The following is a 16,404-nucleotide window of genomic DNA, read 5'->3' on the forward strand; positions in this document are numbered from 1 at the left end:
GGCAGGGATTGAACCCAGGTCTCCCGCACTGCAGGCAGATGCTTTACCCTCTGAGCCACCAGGGATGCTCCAATATGGGTGAGGGTGTCACAAAACAAATACTTTAATGGAGTGTTGATGTTTATGAAAACTGCAACAAGCTTTATGAAGAACAGTCGAGCATAAAGCATAAAAGATTAAGGCAGTTCATACCTGTGAGTAGTAATTACTCAGCTAGGAATTTACCCTTAAGAAATATAAACTTAGATAAAGATTTTGCTAGACATGTGCATCCCAGATTATTATAACTGGAAAAATTTGGAACCCTATTTGCCCCCAAATGGGAAGCGTAGATAAGTGAAGTCTGTTATAGAAACAGAAAGAAAGCCTTATAATGCATGTGCTGATATGCTGGAGGAGAAATCCTGGTTAGTTCTCACTAAATTTTTCTTTTCTTCCTTGTAGCTTTCTATTATTTCTAAATTGTCTGTAAACACGTGTGTATTACTTTACAGTAAGTAGAACAAATGTAAACAAAAAAGTCTCTAACAGAAAGAAATGTGCTATAAATTCTAGCAAGTTGCCTGATGCCTTGTTCTTGACTGTTAAACATCCATAAATCTCCAGAATAAAGCTTGTTTTCAAAAAAAAATTCAATTATTAAACAGGTCAAGAACAATATACAATATACTAATTTTAAAAATATTTTGTAGCTAGAAAATGGGGAGAGAGGAAAATGGTCAATGCCATTTTCCAACAATATCTAATTCTCCTTAGATACAAGACTTATGATGTCTGCCATTTATGATGTGTGTTCTTACCTGGTCACAATGCCAGGAAGTAAAAGAGATGATGTTTAATTTAGCAAATGCCTCACAAGAAGGTGAAGAAACAATTTTCTAGAAACAGACACCTTATTCAAAGTACACCCCTTCTTTTCTTCGGTCTGTATATTCAGTTCAGTTCAGTTCAGTCGCTCAGTCGTGTCCAACTCTTTGCGACCCCATGAATCGCAGCACGCCAGGCCTCCCTGTCTGCATATTACCCTTCTTTAACGCCCTTGTCTTTGTTTTCAATCCTCCTCCCTCACAAGCAGTGACGACCTTGGGGGCTCAAATCCAATCTTGCTCACTTATGTCTCTGTTCTATCCTGTGTGATGCCTGGTTCATCAGGGCTTAACAAATGCTTTTCTCAATGAATATAGGCAAGAATAAATTAATGCTGGCCAAGCATTTAAAAAATTTGCTCTATATTTGAAAAGGAGAAAGCTCTACTGAAATTAAAAATCATTTAGGCCCTCAACAAAGTGAACTTTATGTGTCACAGCTGAGTGCCCACTGTTGTTAGCAGCAAGCGAAACAGTTATCTGGCTGTCTCCAACCTAGTAGGATTTTTGCTAATCATTCCTACAAGTTCAAACAGGGGAATCTGAAATAAGCTGCTAATGGTAGAGAAGCTAAGCATCTGACTGATGTGAGATGCTGGCATTGGTCTGAAGACCTCGAGGCAGTCAAGTAAGTGGCTGAATCCCCCAGAATTGCTGGGTCGTGGCATCTGGCTAAGGAGCACACACTGAATTCCCTCTGGGGCTTCTGTAGGCCTGTGCTACCCAACTCTTCCTTCTAGGGTCCTGCAGACTGGGAAGTCTACAGTCTGCCATCCTCTACCACTTGGAAGGAAAAGACAGCATTCCTGACTTTTCTTCTGGAGTGACGTGATCTTAAAACTTAGGTTTGGGTCAAAATGGGCCCAACAAAACTCTCACTGCCCTCTTCTCCGAAGGTTCTGGCATGGCAAGATGTGGTACCTAAAAGCAGAAGTCAGAGCCAAGATGCCAAAATGGCAAAGCACACAGGGTAGGGCCCAGGGGGATCAGCAGCTACAGATGTTGACTCTACCTAGGGCCACCTGGATCTTCACGAGGAAGGATTTTTCCAGGGTGTGGTAAACTTGCCCCAGGTCTCTGCAGATCTCCTCCATATGCCAAGATCATGAGTAATACCAAAGGACAGGAATTTGAGATTTACTAACTTCAGATAGAAGTGGGATCTACTTAAAATTAGGATACAGGTCAGACACGATTGCTAACTTACAATGGAAATGGCATTTAACAGCTCAGCAAGTCTTGAGAGGCATCTGCCCACAAGCATCTAGCATTCAAGTATATTCCTTAAAAGACAATCAAAATAAAATTGGCTCTCTGCTTTGTTCCAAACTTTCTTCTCTCAGATTTTAAGGGTTAGTTAGAATTTGGCCTCACTGGGATATAGATGGGGAAACAGTGGAAACAGTGTCAGACTTTATATTTGGGGGACTCCAACATCACTGCAGATGTGACTGCAGCCAGGAAATTAAAAGACGCTTACTCCTTGGAAGGAAAGTTATGACCAACCTAAACAGCATATTCAAAAGCAGAGACATTACTTTGCCAACAAAGTTGTCTAGTCAAGGCTATGGTTTTTCCAGTGGTCATGTATGGATGTGAGGGTTGGACTGTGAAGAAAGCTAAGCGCCGAAGAATTGATGCTTTTGAACTGTGGTGTTGGAGAAGACTCTTGAGAGTAGTCCACTCTAAAGGAGATCAGTCCTGGGTGTTCACTGGAAGGACTGATGCTAAAGCTGAAGCTCCAGTACTTTGGCCACCTCATGTGGAGAGTTGACTCATTGGAAAAGACTCTGATGCTGGGAGGGATTGGGGGCAGGAGGAGAAGGGGACGACAGAGGATGAGATGGCTGGATGGCATCACTGACTCGATGGACATGAGTCTGGGTGAACTCCAGGAGTTGGTGATGGAGAGGGAGGCCTGGTGTGCTACAGTTCATGGGGTCACAAAGAGTTGGACATGACTGAGAGACTGAACTGAAGTTCAAAAGCTCCCCTTCTCCACCTGGCTGGTATATCCCTTAACCTCAAACCTGTAGGTACAATCCGGCACTAACTCAGCCACGCATGCTTCTGTCTCTATCACTGTATATTCCAGTCATATGCACTGGGAGAGGAGACAGTATTATCCCCATGGCTTCAATTAACCTCTCAGTTCCCATGATTTTAGAGTTATATCAAAGTGTTGTTTTTCACAGAGGTAATTTTCAGTTCTGTGCTTCCCTATGGATATTTAATAAGCACTGAATGGCCCGGTAACTTTTTGTTGGCAAAACTGTTTGTGCCTGCTTTTAGGACTTGCTGTGTCAGTTTTCTGATGGGGTAACTGCTTCTCTGGTGGCTCAGTGGTAAAGAAACCAGGAGATGAGGGTTCACTGTCTGGGTCAGGAAGATGCCCTGGAGAAGGAAACAGCAACCCACTCCAGTATTCTTGCCTGGGAAATCCCAAGGACAGAGGAGCCTAGCAGGCTATAGCCCATGGGGTCACAGATAGCAACAACTGCTAACAAGTAGAGGAGAAGCAGTTCAACAGAAATGCTTACTGGAGCAAGGGGCACTTCAATCAGGCTAGCCTCTGTTAGAGCCCCACAAAATATAACTCCAGAAACACAGAGCGATGAAAGCACAAAGACCAAATTATACCTTTCTCTAACAAACCTGAAGGCTTGCCGATAATGACTATTTTAATTAATGATCTTTTGCTTCTGATAACAGAGGCTAAAAAGGTATACATCTTACCAGGAGGAATATATCAGAATATTTCAACATCTTTTTGTGATTAATCAACTTTAGACAGAATTAATGGACTATGAAGTACTTACTGCCCATTTTAGAGGATACTCTTTATAATCCTATTTAGCAGTTGCCAGTTTTTGAGTGAAACTTTTTCTTATCAAGATACATCATATCAAAAAAGTTCTTATCAAAGCCTATGCTTCTCAGAGGAAAACTCCAGGATACTCAGATTGACTGCAAAAAACACCACATTATCAGAATCCCCCCAAGTTATAACAACAGTAAGGTCACTGAGCTGGGAGAAAGTGACAGCTTCTATCAAGCATAAAATTCAGTTTGGGATTTTATTAGGTACTGCACCATCTGGGGATCATTAGAATTCTTTATTCACAAGAGTACCAATAGGAAGCTTGTTTTACCTCTATAAATCCTAGCCAAGGCAAGATCAAGAAAGGTTTAACGAATCATCCGTATGATTTTGATTGCACAGTGTCAACATTTTAACTGGACACCTTCTACCTCACCCCAACCTGGGAGGTCACTAAGATGTGCTTCTGGGACTCACTGAGTTTTCATGAGCTTCCTTGGAAATCCCTACCCCAGGGCCACTTCCTGCCCTCTTAATTATCTTATTATCACCATTGTTCACTCCCTCTCTGTATTTCTTGGATCTAAAAGAGCCCCTTTACTCTGACTCAGCTCACCTCTATCATGCCCAGTCATTCCTGGAACCTAAACAAAGAGGGCATTTACAAAGTTTTGTTAGAATTGTTGAGCCTTGTTCACCTAATTACGGACAAATGTACAATAAATGAAGAGACATGCTATATCTTCTTTCTCCATTTTTTTCCCCTTAATACAGGAGGGAGAGATTAGAAAAGGAAAGAAAACCCTGCAAAAACCTATTCCAGGTAGACTTAATGAGACAGCATTAACTTCAAGACATCCAAACAAGTCTTTTGTTCTTCAATAATGGACTGGGTGATTTTTTAAAAATTAAAGACAAATTTGTATGTACTGACAAACAAGAACATGGTCATGTTTTAAGTAAAATATGGGTATTTAACATGATTTATTAGAAAAATATGTACTGTACATTTGCCCACAGTCTGCTATGTTCTGTTATGATATTTTCAGCCATCTTCTATTTTTGCTCTCTTAAAACAACATTTAGGGCTGCTGTATGCCAGATGGAATTTTTCCTTTCCACCCACTTCCCACTGCAAAAGAAAAAAAAACAGGTTCTTTGCATCCCACATGAAAATCTTTTATAAATTTCTTTTCCTCATCTTTATCAACTGAAGTATCTGAATCACTCAGAAATCACCAAACTCTGGCTGAATCAATATGCAGCAAATATTATGCAGCAAAGTAAGTACATTTAACGTGAACATACGTGCCTGCCGGGTGTTAATTAACAGAAAGTATTCATATTACACGCAAGTTCAAAATTCATTCTATGAAACAGGAATGAATCAAAGTCAATTTTTTAAAGAAAAATGATGAGGTGGTACATTTTAGAGTCAAGCTATTTAGTTAAGAGCTGAGCTATAATTGGACATTCTGTCTTCACAGCAAAGCTTTGACATTTATGCTGGTTACTGTTTTACGTAAAATCAAGAGAGGTCTGTGAGGGAAGGCGAGTCAGAAAGCTTTCAAAGGAGTGAGTGTGACCCATTCTCAGCTGGCAAACCCGTTCCCACACTGCAGCAGAGGAATCTCAAAAATTCAAATCTAATCATCTTCTTCTCTTGTTTAAAGTCTCCACAAGGGCTCTGTATCACTCTGAGCACCCCGTCTTTGACTCAGCCTGCGGGTAAGGCCTTGCCTCCTCTACCCCCTTGCCCTCCCCAGGCCCCAGCCGCTTGGCTCCATCTGCAGAGCTGAAGCGCCCTCTCTGCACCAGCCCTTCCTGTCCTCACGCGGGTTTCTCCTCTGCCTGGAATGCCTGCCCTGCCTCACTTCTTCTAGAACTCTTCTGACTCTTCAGATCCTGTCTCTTCCTCAGGGACACAGGCATGTCTCCCTGGACCAGGTGAGTGCCCTGTGACAAGCTCCCATAGCATCTTGGAGCTTAGCATGCAGGTAACTGGGGACTCAGGGCTTCCCAGGTGGCTCAGTGATAAAGAATCCACTGCCTGCCAATGCAGGAGACGCAAGAGATCCCTGGATCAGGAAGATCTCCTGGAGGAGGGCATGGTAGCCCACGCCAGTATTCTTGCCTGGAGAATCCCATGGACAGAGTCTGGTGGGCTACAGTCCGTGGGGTCACAGAAGAGCTGGACAGGACTTGGCAGCTAGATAATAGTACCTGTGAACTCAGCCTCTAAATTTCTTGCAGTGTTGCCTCCCCCAAAGCACTGACGTTTCAGGACAGTCTCTGGGGGAATCAAGACACCGTGTACATGAGTACCTGTGTCTCCATGTCTTATTTCTCCAGGCCTCAGTGGTACACAGTTGTCATGAAGTACAGTCCATCTCTCTATGAAGGGCTGTCCATCTGTCCATGCATCTTTTCTTTATCCTTTCATCTTAAACCATTCATTATACATTCAAATGAAACCAAACCACCAAAGATCTCCAGTGTTAATTCATCAGATGACAACCTACAAAGTATTAATACTGTTATATTCATGCAGATCACGCCTTGATATGGGGTAGAGAAAAAAGAATATAAGGTTGCCAGGGGTCTGGAGTGAGGTATACCACTGAGAGGACCAAAAGTTGAGAAAAATACTTTATTTTTCAGTATTTCAATGCTTCACCATATTTAGTATGATTTCTCCCCCTGGAGGAGGGCATGGCAACCCACTCCAGTATTCTTGCCTGGAGAATCCCCATGGACAGAGGAGCCTGGCGGGCTACAGTCCATGGCGTCACAGAGTCAGACACGACTGAGCGGCACAACACAGTAGTAGGATTTCTCAAACATACTAAAGATAATATGACTATTTTAATATTACAAGTAGAAGAACTTGATAACCTGGTGAGTAGCACCTGTACCATCGGGAATCCAACATCTGCTAAGAATATGAATTTGATAAACCAAACTTACTGAGCCAGGATCCATTTTCTTAACTGGGCATTTTAAAAAATAAATGAGTATCTTCAGAAAAATAAACAAATACAATAACGACAAGTTCCTCTCTGCTTAAACCGTTAAAAACTGAAGATAATATTTTTTAAATGTTGAGACTTGCAACAGGCTTCTTGTGAGACCTAAAAACCCCAGCTAGTGGGCAGGTGGCTCTGACAGACAGTGGGAGCTCAACCACTGAAGTCCCCTGGCTGCCGGGCTGCCGATTTTACGACGGAAAAAAAAAAACCAAACAAAATAAAAGCAGGATTTAAAATGAACCAAACCTCCAAACCCTGCTTTTGAAAAAGGAAAAGAGCTTCTCTATGGATTGCTGCAACTGTGAAAAAGTTTACCAGAGGGACTTCCCTCTCGCTGAACGTCTGTGAAATTATTTAAACACTTCGTTTAACAGTGTCTTGAATGGTGCACTGGTTTTCCACGTGTGAATTTTATCTCCAGCCAGACTGTAAACTTCTTGGAGGTAAGACCTACCTTCTCTATCACTTTCGTGATTACTCTGATTAAAATTAATCCTGATTAAAGATGAACTGAAACAACTCACTCGAGGAAGCCTATTTCCTCTAAAAAGGTATGTATGTTAAGTGCCAAACCAACACAAAGTTGGGATTTTTCTCATTAAGAAAAACAACATGGTTTCTGCATAGAACTTCTCAGTAGTGGGCCACTTAACATGTTATGACTTGCCTATTGCATTTGAATTCTGGCTTTTGAAACTAAGCAATGATGTGATAACACTGCACTTGTCTTTAAGTAGTTCTTGGTTAAACTAAATTACTGGCAAACTTCAAATAATGCCATGATTGCTCTTTAATTTTACTCACCTCGATGTATAAAGCAAGTCTGATTTCACATAGAGCATAAGGAGGGTTTTCATTTTATATAAAGTTTTTTTTTTTTTTTTTTAAGTAAGAGACTAAATGAAAGTTGGGGAAATGCAGAGACCAACTTTTAGAGTGTGACATAAAGAGTGGCAGGAGCCAGAATACTCCAGCCCACTTCTGCCCCAGGGACACACGGGCAGCAAGCCCTTGGACGCCCAGTTGAGCCCTTTGACGCAAGCAGGGCTCCAGGATGAGGCTGCAGGAAACAGGGGAGAGGAAATTCCGGTTTAAGTTAAGAGATAGGGACCCCAGCCTGGCAGCAGACCCTGCCAAGATTCGGTTTCAGAATGTGTAAAACCTCCTTCCCACCCATATTTCATGAGTGAATTGGAAAAGGGGAAGGAAGTAGGGTGGGTCCCAGACTCAACAAAGGGACTAAAGAAAGCGGCTTGGGGAGGGGGCGGGACACAGACAGGGCCCCTGTGGAGAGCAAGCATTGCTAGGCCCGGCTTTCATGCACATTTTATAGACTTTCTGCAGTGCGGAAATTGGGAGGTCGAGTTTAGGAGCTGCGTGTTGCTACTCCTCTTCTACAAGATAACACACCGCGAAGCATAAACGACATTTCAGGAAAAGCTGAGTTTCAGTCTTCCGGTAAACAGTGCAAAGGTATGGCAGAACACAGCAGCCACGTCTAGAGCTGTTCTTCAATCCAGCTGCTTCATAGACACTAAATGTGAACTGTCTATACACTTTAGAAAGTTAAGCTAGAACTCAAAAGAAGCCTGTACCTAAGCATCCCTTTCCTTCCTTCCTCCCCATACTTCACCACCACCATCCTTTCGATACAGACTCGTCCTGTCTGTCCCCCAGGGCTGTGGTGGCGGCCGCCCTTTCTCAGGACCGTCCTGCCATCTCGGCTCCCGGCCCTCCCGCCAGGCGCCCTGCGGGGCTGATGGCTGAGCGAGCAGCTGGCTGGGGTGGTCGGACTGGAGCTCCCACCTGGCCCAGCTCTGCTTGGCCACTCACCAGCCTCAGCTTTCTGACCCATCACACTGAAGTAACATCATTTCCCTCACAGAAGGGCCCCCTCATCCTTCTTTTTTATGAAAACTAACAAAACAAGTCAACGGCTCATCATTATTTGTAGAATGAAGTGAAACGTGTCAGCCCTCGAAATCCTCCACAGCCTGGCCCCGATTTCGTTCCTCACTAACTTTCCCTTCTCCTAAATCTTTGCCTCCATCTCCCTCAACCCCACTCTTGATGCTCTGGTGACACAGAGTGGTTTCAATTTCAAGGGAAAAAAACACCTCGTGTATTTTCTAATGCTCTTCTCTCTGCCAGGAATGCTCTTCTTCAGTTTGGATTGTTTAGTTCCAACTGCAAACCTACTTCAAAGTCCGCGTCAAACTCTGCCTCTGCCATGAGAAAGAATCCTGTTGGCCCAGGTGAAAATCCCTGCTGTGACTCCCACGTACCTCTCTGGGGGTTATTACCACTGTCTCCTCTTACGCATCTTACATTAGATGCGTCTGTATCTCCTCTCCACACGTGACTGCACTCCTTCAGGGAGGACCCAGCATAGTTATTCTGGATCCACTACAACATTAGCTTTGATAAAGACGCACTGAATGAATAAACGACCAAGGATACTGTAGAACAGCAGTATAGAAACACCAGCTCAGACTAAGTGGATCAGGAGAACACCTCTGAAATCACGCTTAGTTCTGCAGGAGGTACACACATCACTGCAGCCAATGCCAAAGCGTTGGCCAAATGATTCAGCTCACTTTGAGGTTACCAGAGAGTCTCTATGCTTAAGCTGTCGTCCAAGTACCTGGGTTTCAGAAGCAGCCGTCTCCTTACTGTTAGCCAAAAACCCATCTGACGATTTGCTGATGAGATAAACACTGTGTGTTGTAGCATCTATCTCAGATACCTGGAACAACAGCAGGACTACAAGGCAAGGTAAACGGCTACAGAGCTTTTTGGGGGAAATGACCAACCATTCCGGTGATAAAAGACAACTTTCTCATGTCTATACCAGGAAACTGTAGTACAAACCTCAAAACTGCTTAGTATAAATTAGCACACAGCCTCCCATCACCAGTCTTCAAATGCTGCCAAGTTTATCATCTAAATGACTCATCATCTGTGACCTTCTCGTTTCCCAGAGTTGCCACCCTGTTTAGACTTACATCTCTCACCTGACTCACAACAATATCTTTCTAAGGGTTCTCTCCAGCGTTTCCCTCTCCCTCACTCAATTTTTCCTCTAAACCAATGCCAGAGGGATCTTACAAAGACCACATCTGATTATGCCGCTTCCCTTCTTTGATGGCTTTCCTTGGCCAGAAAAGCAAGCCTAAACTGCTTAGAGCGGGTTGCCAGGTCTTTCACAACTGAATTCTACCCTCCCTCACAGCCCAGCCCACCCCAACTCCTTTCCCAGGAACTGCCCAGGCTCAACTCACACACCTTCTTGACGGTCCCTCTGTCTTAAATGCTCTTCCCTGCCCTGCCCTTCTATGACCTTAGTCATCCTTCCAGGTCAAGCTCAAAAGTTCCCATTTGGTAAATATGCCCCTTCCTCTATGGATATAATCATATAACTAAGATCAGAAAATATGCCTACAAAAGACGCAATTTCTTTAAAGAATTAATGACCAAATATTAAGCTCACTCTAATGTTTATAAGAAAGAGCCCTTTCTGTCCCCTTCTTAAAGTTCTCACATAATTTTCAACACTTAGGAATGAGTGCTGGCTAATATTGCCTACAGCCTGTTAATACAAAATAGGAAAAGTAAGTGCTTCCTGAGAAACTTGTGATAATTATACATTTAACTTTTTTTTAAACTTCAGAAATATCCTGGCAAAAGCAACAGAGTGAAGCATTTCTCTAATTTCATCCATTTTTAATCATGGCATTTACCAGTTTAAGAAGATATTAGATATGCCTACTCAGAAATCTCAAAGCCCCTTCAATTTGTAACAAGATGCACCAGCAACAAAAGCCTTATTCTATCAAATTCATGTCTATCTCTGGGCTGCTGCTGCTGCTAAGTTGCTTCAGTCATGTCCGACTCTATGCGACCCCACAGACAGCAGCCCACCAGGCTCCCCCGCCCCTGGGATTCTCCAGGCAAGAACACTGGAGTGGGTTGCCATTTCCTTCTCCAATGCATGAAAGGGAAAAGTAAAAGGGAAGTCTCTCAGTCGTGTCCGAGTCTTCACGACCCCATGGACTGCAGCATACCAGGCCCCTCTGTCCATGGGATTTTCCAGGCAAGAGTACTGGAGTGGGGTGCCATTGCCTTCTCCGCTATCTCTGGGCAGTAGTACCTTAAAGTAGCTTTCTCTTTTGAATGCTTATGTACAAAGAGGGACATGGTTTACTGGCACTGGAGAAGCAAAGTCGTTCACTAAAAAGAATGACTCAACAGGCATCAGAAATTCTAAACTCATATTTTACCACTGTCCACTTAAATAATTTTGGCTCAGGAACGGTAGATGAGGTAGTTGAAGCATTTGAGAATCACAAAAGAAAGGAAATTCGTATGTAACTCTAGGGTTTGGTCATAATTGTTATTGTTTTAAGAGTAGGAAACTGCAGAACCAGGTTTACATTAAGCAAACTGCAGTTTCCTCTGTATATTCTGTGTGTTTTCATGGGCAAGAACAGATGACTGACGCTGACAAGAAAGTGAGGGCAGGAAAAATGAAAATGCTGCAACCAGCTCACGGACACTGAATTCAATGGCAAGCAAAGGGATTGCTAATTCGAGTGCTTGAGACAAAAGAGTGAAATAATCCAGCAGATGGTTTTTATTCTTAACAAACAACTGCAAAAGGTGCAGGAAGCATCTAGTGTCAAAGGTTCCATGTGGTGGCGCACTGTGGGAGTCTTAGCCTTGAGAGCTGATCAGTTCAGCTGATGTCAGCTTGGAGGAGGGAGACCACAGAATGACTAAGTTCATATTTATCCTGAAGGAAGAAAGATCCTTCATATTCACCTTTCCTGACTGTCCGCTTCAGCAGGAAAAGTCTAAAGAGAAAAGGTCATCATTCCACTGTTTATTTATACACCATCTTTCCCCTCAGAAGGACACACTCTTCAGAGCTGTTAATGCATCCTTATTACCACATTCATGCAAGAAGTAAAAAACCATAGTGTTCTTTTTTACCATCTTAAAACGAAGGTTTAAAGAGAACAGTGAGTACACAAACATAAGCAGAGTTGCAAACCTTCTACCACTAAATTTCCATCTCATGGTCAAAGTCCTTAACAGCAGCAATTTCAGATTTGTTACCGTGTATTTGGAGGGTGTTATATTCTCATTAACTGTAACTATAATATTCTGGATTAAACTAATAAGGCAAAGGCAACACCAGGTACCTTTTTATTAAGCACAAAGCTGTCTATGGCCTAAGGCTGGTGATTTCTGACCTTGGGGAAGGGGGAAGGGTTACTCTCTTGGTTTGATTTTAAAAGATCTCTCCTTCCCCTTGGGTTGTCGCTGATCCACTGAGTCGAATATATAATCCATTGTATAGTGTGCTCAGTTGCTCAGTTTTGTCTGACTCTGCAACCCTATGAACTGTCCCAGGCTCCTCTGTCCATGGGATTTTCCAGGTAAGAAGACTGGAGTGGGCTGCCATTTCCTTCTCCATTGCATAATACGTCATTGTTCTTAAGGACCACTAGGGAAGAGAAATGCTCCCAATTAACCTAGGGCATGTTTTCATAACATCAACTGTTAAGACTCATCCTGATTTCAGAAATGCTAAGATGTGTGTGGAGGGAGGGGGCGAGCGCACCCTGAAATCGATAAAATATAGCATATGAAAACGACTGCTCTTCTAACTAAGATGAATCAAAAGGAACATTGTTTTGAGAAATTTAAGACATGTGCCGGGATATTCTATGGATGCAGAAGAGGTTTAGGAGTCAGTCTTCCATATAGTTAACCTTTGGAGTGTTTTTAACAACGCAAGAAAGTTCCTTAAGTAGTACCCACTGCGGTGAAGGCTCCTGAGACGTCCACTCAAACTTAAAGCCAACAGTCACCTCTAAGACAACTGCGATTGCAGGCTCTGAAACTGCCTAATTATGCTCCCCCTTGAGACACTGATAGCTAATGACTCAATGCCGCACTGCTATAGGTGTGTTGCGTGATCAAATGTGACAGCCTGCCATCCTGGGACCTCTCACCTCCTCTCCTGCTCTGTCAATCCCTGGTGTGTGTACTGATGGTCTTGGAGCGGAATGAGCATGAACCAATTCTGCTCCCTTTCAAAGGGTTGAAAACAAAATTTCAGCAAAGATTAAAAGTCAGAGAAAAGACACATTGCTAAACTGGGGAATTTTCCTCTTCATGAGCAGTTCTGGAGGGCTCAGCATGGAGGGTGAGGCCTTACAAACAACACCACGAAGTCAACAGACAACAGTGTGGAGCAGAAGTGAGTGGTCCCATTGTCTCCCCAGCATGACCGCAGCGTTCTTGGTTCTAAGGCTCAGTCTGAATAACTGCTTTCAGGACAACGGAGCAAAGCGTCCCTTCCCTCCAGTCTAACTGCATCTAAACAATATAACTCTTGTTGGAACACAAACGTTCATGAAATACTGGGAAAACGCCCTTCTGACTCTGCCGCTTGGTCTCAGCATCTAGAATCTGTTCCTCTGTTCTCACCTATTTCTTGAGTTAGGACTTACTTGCCTGATAACTAGATCCACCCCCTGGGCTCAACATAAAAGTACATCAGAATGTTCTTTTAGGATTCATACTCCACAGAGTTTCTGATGGGGTGAAACTCCCCAAGTCAAGCCTGGAAGCTATCAAACAGACATGCATTCATACGCGCTCCTCTGCATTCTTCTATCTCTCCATGATCTACTTCTGTGAAGAGACTGCTTCTAAATCCAGTGTCATAAACCACTGGCCTAGAAAATTAGAGCAGTTGTCATTCTCTTTTACTAAGAAGCATGCTTTTGGAGGGGGAAAGAAAAAAAAAAACCCCAAGCCCAAAGAATTTAAAATAAAATATTCTATTCTTCAAACATACAACCAGGCAGAAACACTTTCCACCCCTCCAAACCTGCATCCCCAAGAGGAAAAGTGCTTACGTGTTCAGATTTCTCCTGTTCTTTTTTGTCCGCCTGCAAAAACTGACAGCTTTCTCTTGCCAGCTTCTGGACCAGTTCAATTCTCCCGATATCATCTCTCTCCTGAAGTTTGCACATCATGCCGGCCTTAAGAGTTGGAGAAAAAGCGAAGATATACTTAAATCCACAGTCCCAGGACATGACACCGCTCACTGAATAGTTCACCTTATAATGCACTCATCTTCTCGTGTCGGCTGGATTGAATCATGGCCTTGGTAAAAATATTTTGCCTCTCCAAAACTGAAACTTAACCTAGGAATGCCGCACCGAAAGACTTAAGTTGAGATCGTTTATCAGTCTACTTTGAGAGAGGGAAAGGCAGAGCACACTGAATCACTTGCTGCTAAGGGTGCTCCTGATATGCCACTATTTGTTCCTGACAGCCTGTTTCCTGTTACATAAGCCCAGCAAGAGGTTAAAAACGCATGGGAAAGTTAGCCAGGAACTACTCTGGCCATCAGGGTGAAGTGATAGAGAACTAAAAATAACAGTACATAACCTCCTAATTCCTTAGCTCCACCAGCTCATTCCATGTACAAACACACAGTTCACAAGAAGAGCACAAGAAATTCTTTTCTTTCAAAACTGAAAAGTTACTGTGGGGCAATATGAGTAAAATAACTCCAATGTTGCATGAAATGTGGTGGAAAGTTATTAAAAATCAACTGCAAAAAGAAAGCTTCAAATTTACTCAGAGTTTAGAAATGGTCCACAAAGCACCATATTTTCATTATACCCAAGTACCAAGTAATAATGATAATATGAAAAAGAATCTAGGATTTTGATATGAAAAAAAAACTGTTCATTGTTAACACACACTCTAAACAGTTTCTACTCAAATTCTTTCAAAAATGGTTCACACCGATATATGAAGAAATGACCCAAAAAGAAATCTGAAGTTATTCCTGGCAGGAACAGCCAAAACTATCAAATCCTCATTTTACCCTATACAATCTACAGGATTTGAATGGACCCAGCAATGTGACCAAATATGGAGAAATGGACAGCAAGTGACCACAACTTTAGGGTCTTAATAGTTTGTACTGAAGACACATATTTTGCTGAGTAGGCATCAGAAAAATGGAACCGTCCATGCAAAGCAGTGACTAAGTAGTTACTCCTAAGGGCAAGGACAGCTCCTTATCTAGCATTTTCTCCAACAAATAGGAAGGAAACAAAAAAAATCAGAAGTGGCCCGAATCAAGATTCCCCTGGAACAGCAAGTGGAATTTCTCCACCAAAGTCAGGGATTTATTTTTACAGCATGCTTCACAAGTGGTCTTCCAGTTCGTCTCCAGGGTTTCCTTAGACAAGGATCTCAGTTTATCTTAAGGCAGGCTGTACAGTGCTGGAGAGCCAGAAGTACTGGAAAGCCCCTTATCGTGCTAGACAAAATTCTGAAACCACTAAACTTCAATCCATGAGTACTAGCACTGCCCTTTAAAGCAACTGAAAGTATGTCTACTTTTTATCCAATATGACAACCTTCTAAATATTTAAATACCAACATCTATGATGTCCTCCTTTATGCATTCCTCATGTATATTCCCCTAGTTTCCTATTTTATTCATTCATTCACTCACTCAGTCACTCACTCAACTGATTTTATTGGAACAACCATACCCCAAGATCTATTACAGGTTCTAAGAAGACAGTGGTGAATAACAATAAAGACCAAGTCACATGTCACGTAGCTTACATTAAACAGGAGATGTGGGTTACATTAAATACAGATACAGAATATCAGATGGAGGTATATGATAAGAAGGAAAAGACAGTAGGGTAAGGGACAGAGGAACAGAAGTTCAAGGGCCCCGAGGTCTGGGAGTGTTCGGCGTGTTCCAGGATGAGGGAAGAGCACAGCAGGGCTGCAGCAGAGCTGGTGAGGGGAGACCTGTGGGACAGTTCAGAGAGCTGATGCTAGACCAGGACGTGCAGCTTCTGCACAGGACGTGCAAGAGGTTTACATTCTTTTTCTGAACAAGATGGAAAAATACTTTGACATGTTTTGAAGATAGGACTGGAATAATCCAACTTATCTTTTAAAAGGATCATTCCATCTTCTGGGTTGAGAAAACACTGTTAAGTGGGGAAAAGCAGTTGAAGCTAGAAGGCCAATTAAGACTGCTCTTCACACAAGAACTGGTTTAGAAAAAGAAATGGCAGCAGTAGAGATGGTCGGAAGTGGTTAGATTCTGGATCTATTTCAAAGGTAGGGTCAGCAGAAATGGTTGTCTCCAAGATACTTGACCTGAGTGACTAGAAGGGTAGGGGCTCTCAGTTCCTGAGATTGGGAGACTTTGTGGGGGGTCATCTGGTATGGGATATGCCTATTAAGACACCCACGTGGAGCTGCCGGGTTGGCTGCCAGGAGATCCAGAGAAGACTAAGCTGTGGATGGGAGTCATCATAGGATAGATTGTATTTAAATCAGAGGAAAGACTAAGGTTACTAATGGGGTAATGCAAACAAAGAAGAGAAGAAATCCATGAAGTGAGTCTAATATTTAGATACTGGGAAGGTGAAGAGTGAGGCCTCCCTGGTGGATCAGTGGTAAAGAATCCAGAGACTCAGTTTTGATCCCTGGGAAGATCCCCTGAGAAGGAAATGGTAACCCACTGCAGTATTCTTGCCTGGAGAATCCCACGGACACAGAAGCCTGGTACAGTCCATGGGGCTGCAAAGAGTTGGACACGACTTAGCAACTAAATAACAAA

The 16,404-nt window shown here is 42.9% G+C and overlaps 1 protein-coding gene across 10 annotated transcripts in view; it reads right to left on the reverse strand.

Moving 5' to 3' along the window:
* Window positions 1-16,404, reverse strand: part of RAPGEF5 (Rap guanine nucleotide exchange factor 5) — a 314,716-nt gene that overhangs the window by 88,813 nt on the left and 209,499 nt on the right. For all 10 annotated transcript variants that reach the window (XM_060414548.1, XM_060414545.1, XM_060414547.1 and 7 more), the window contains one exon: window positions 13,649-13,774. In XM_060414548.1, the coding sequence (XP_060270531.1) occupies window positions 13,649-13,774 (126 nt within the window). The remainder of the gene's footprint in view (window positions 1-13,648; window positions 13,775-16,404) is intronic.

This window comes from Ovis aries, chromosome 4, assembly GCF_016772045.2.
Source record: "Ovis aries strain OAR_USU_Benz2616 breed Rambouillet chromosome 4, ARS-UI_Ramb_v3.0, whole genome shotgun sequence".
In the NCBI taxonomy this organism is placed as follows: domain Eukaryota; kingdom Metazoa; phylum Chordata; class Mammalia; order Artiodactyla; family Bovidae; genus Ovis; species Ovis aries.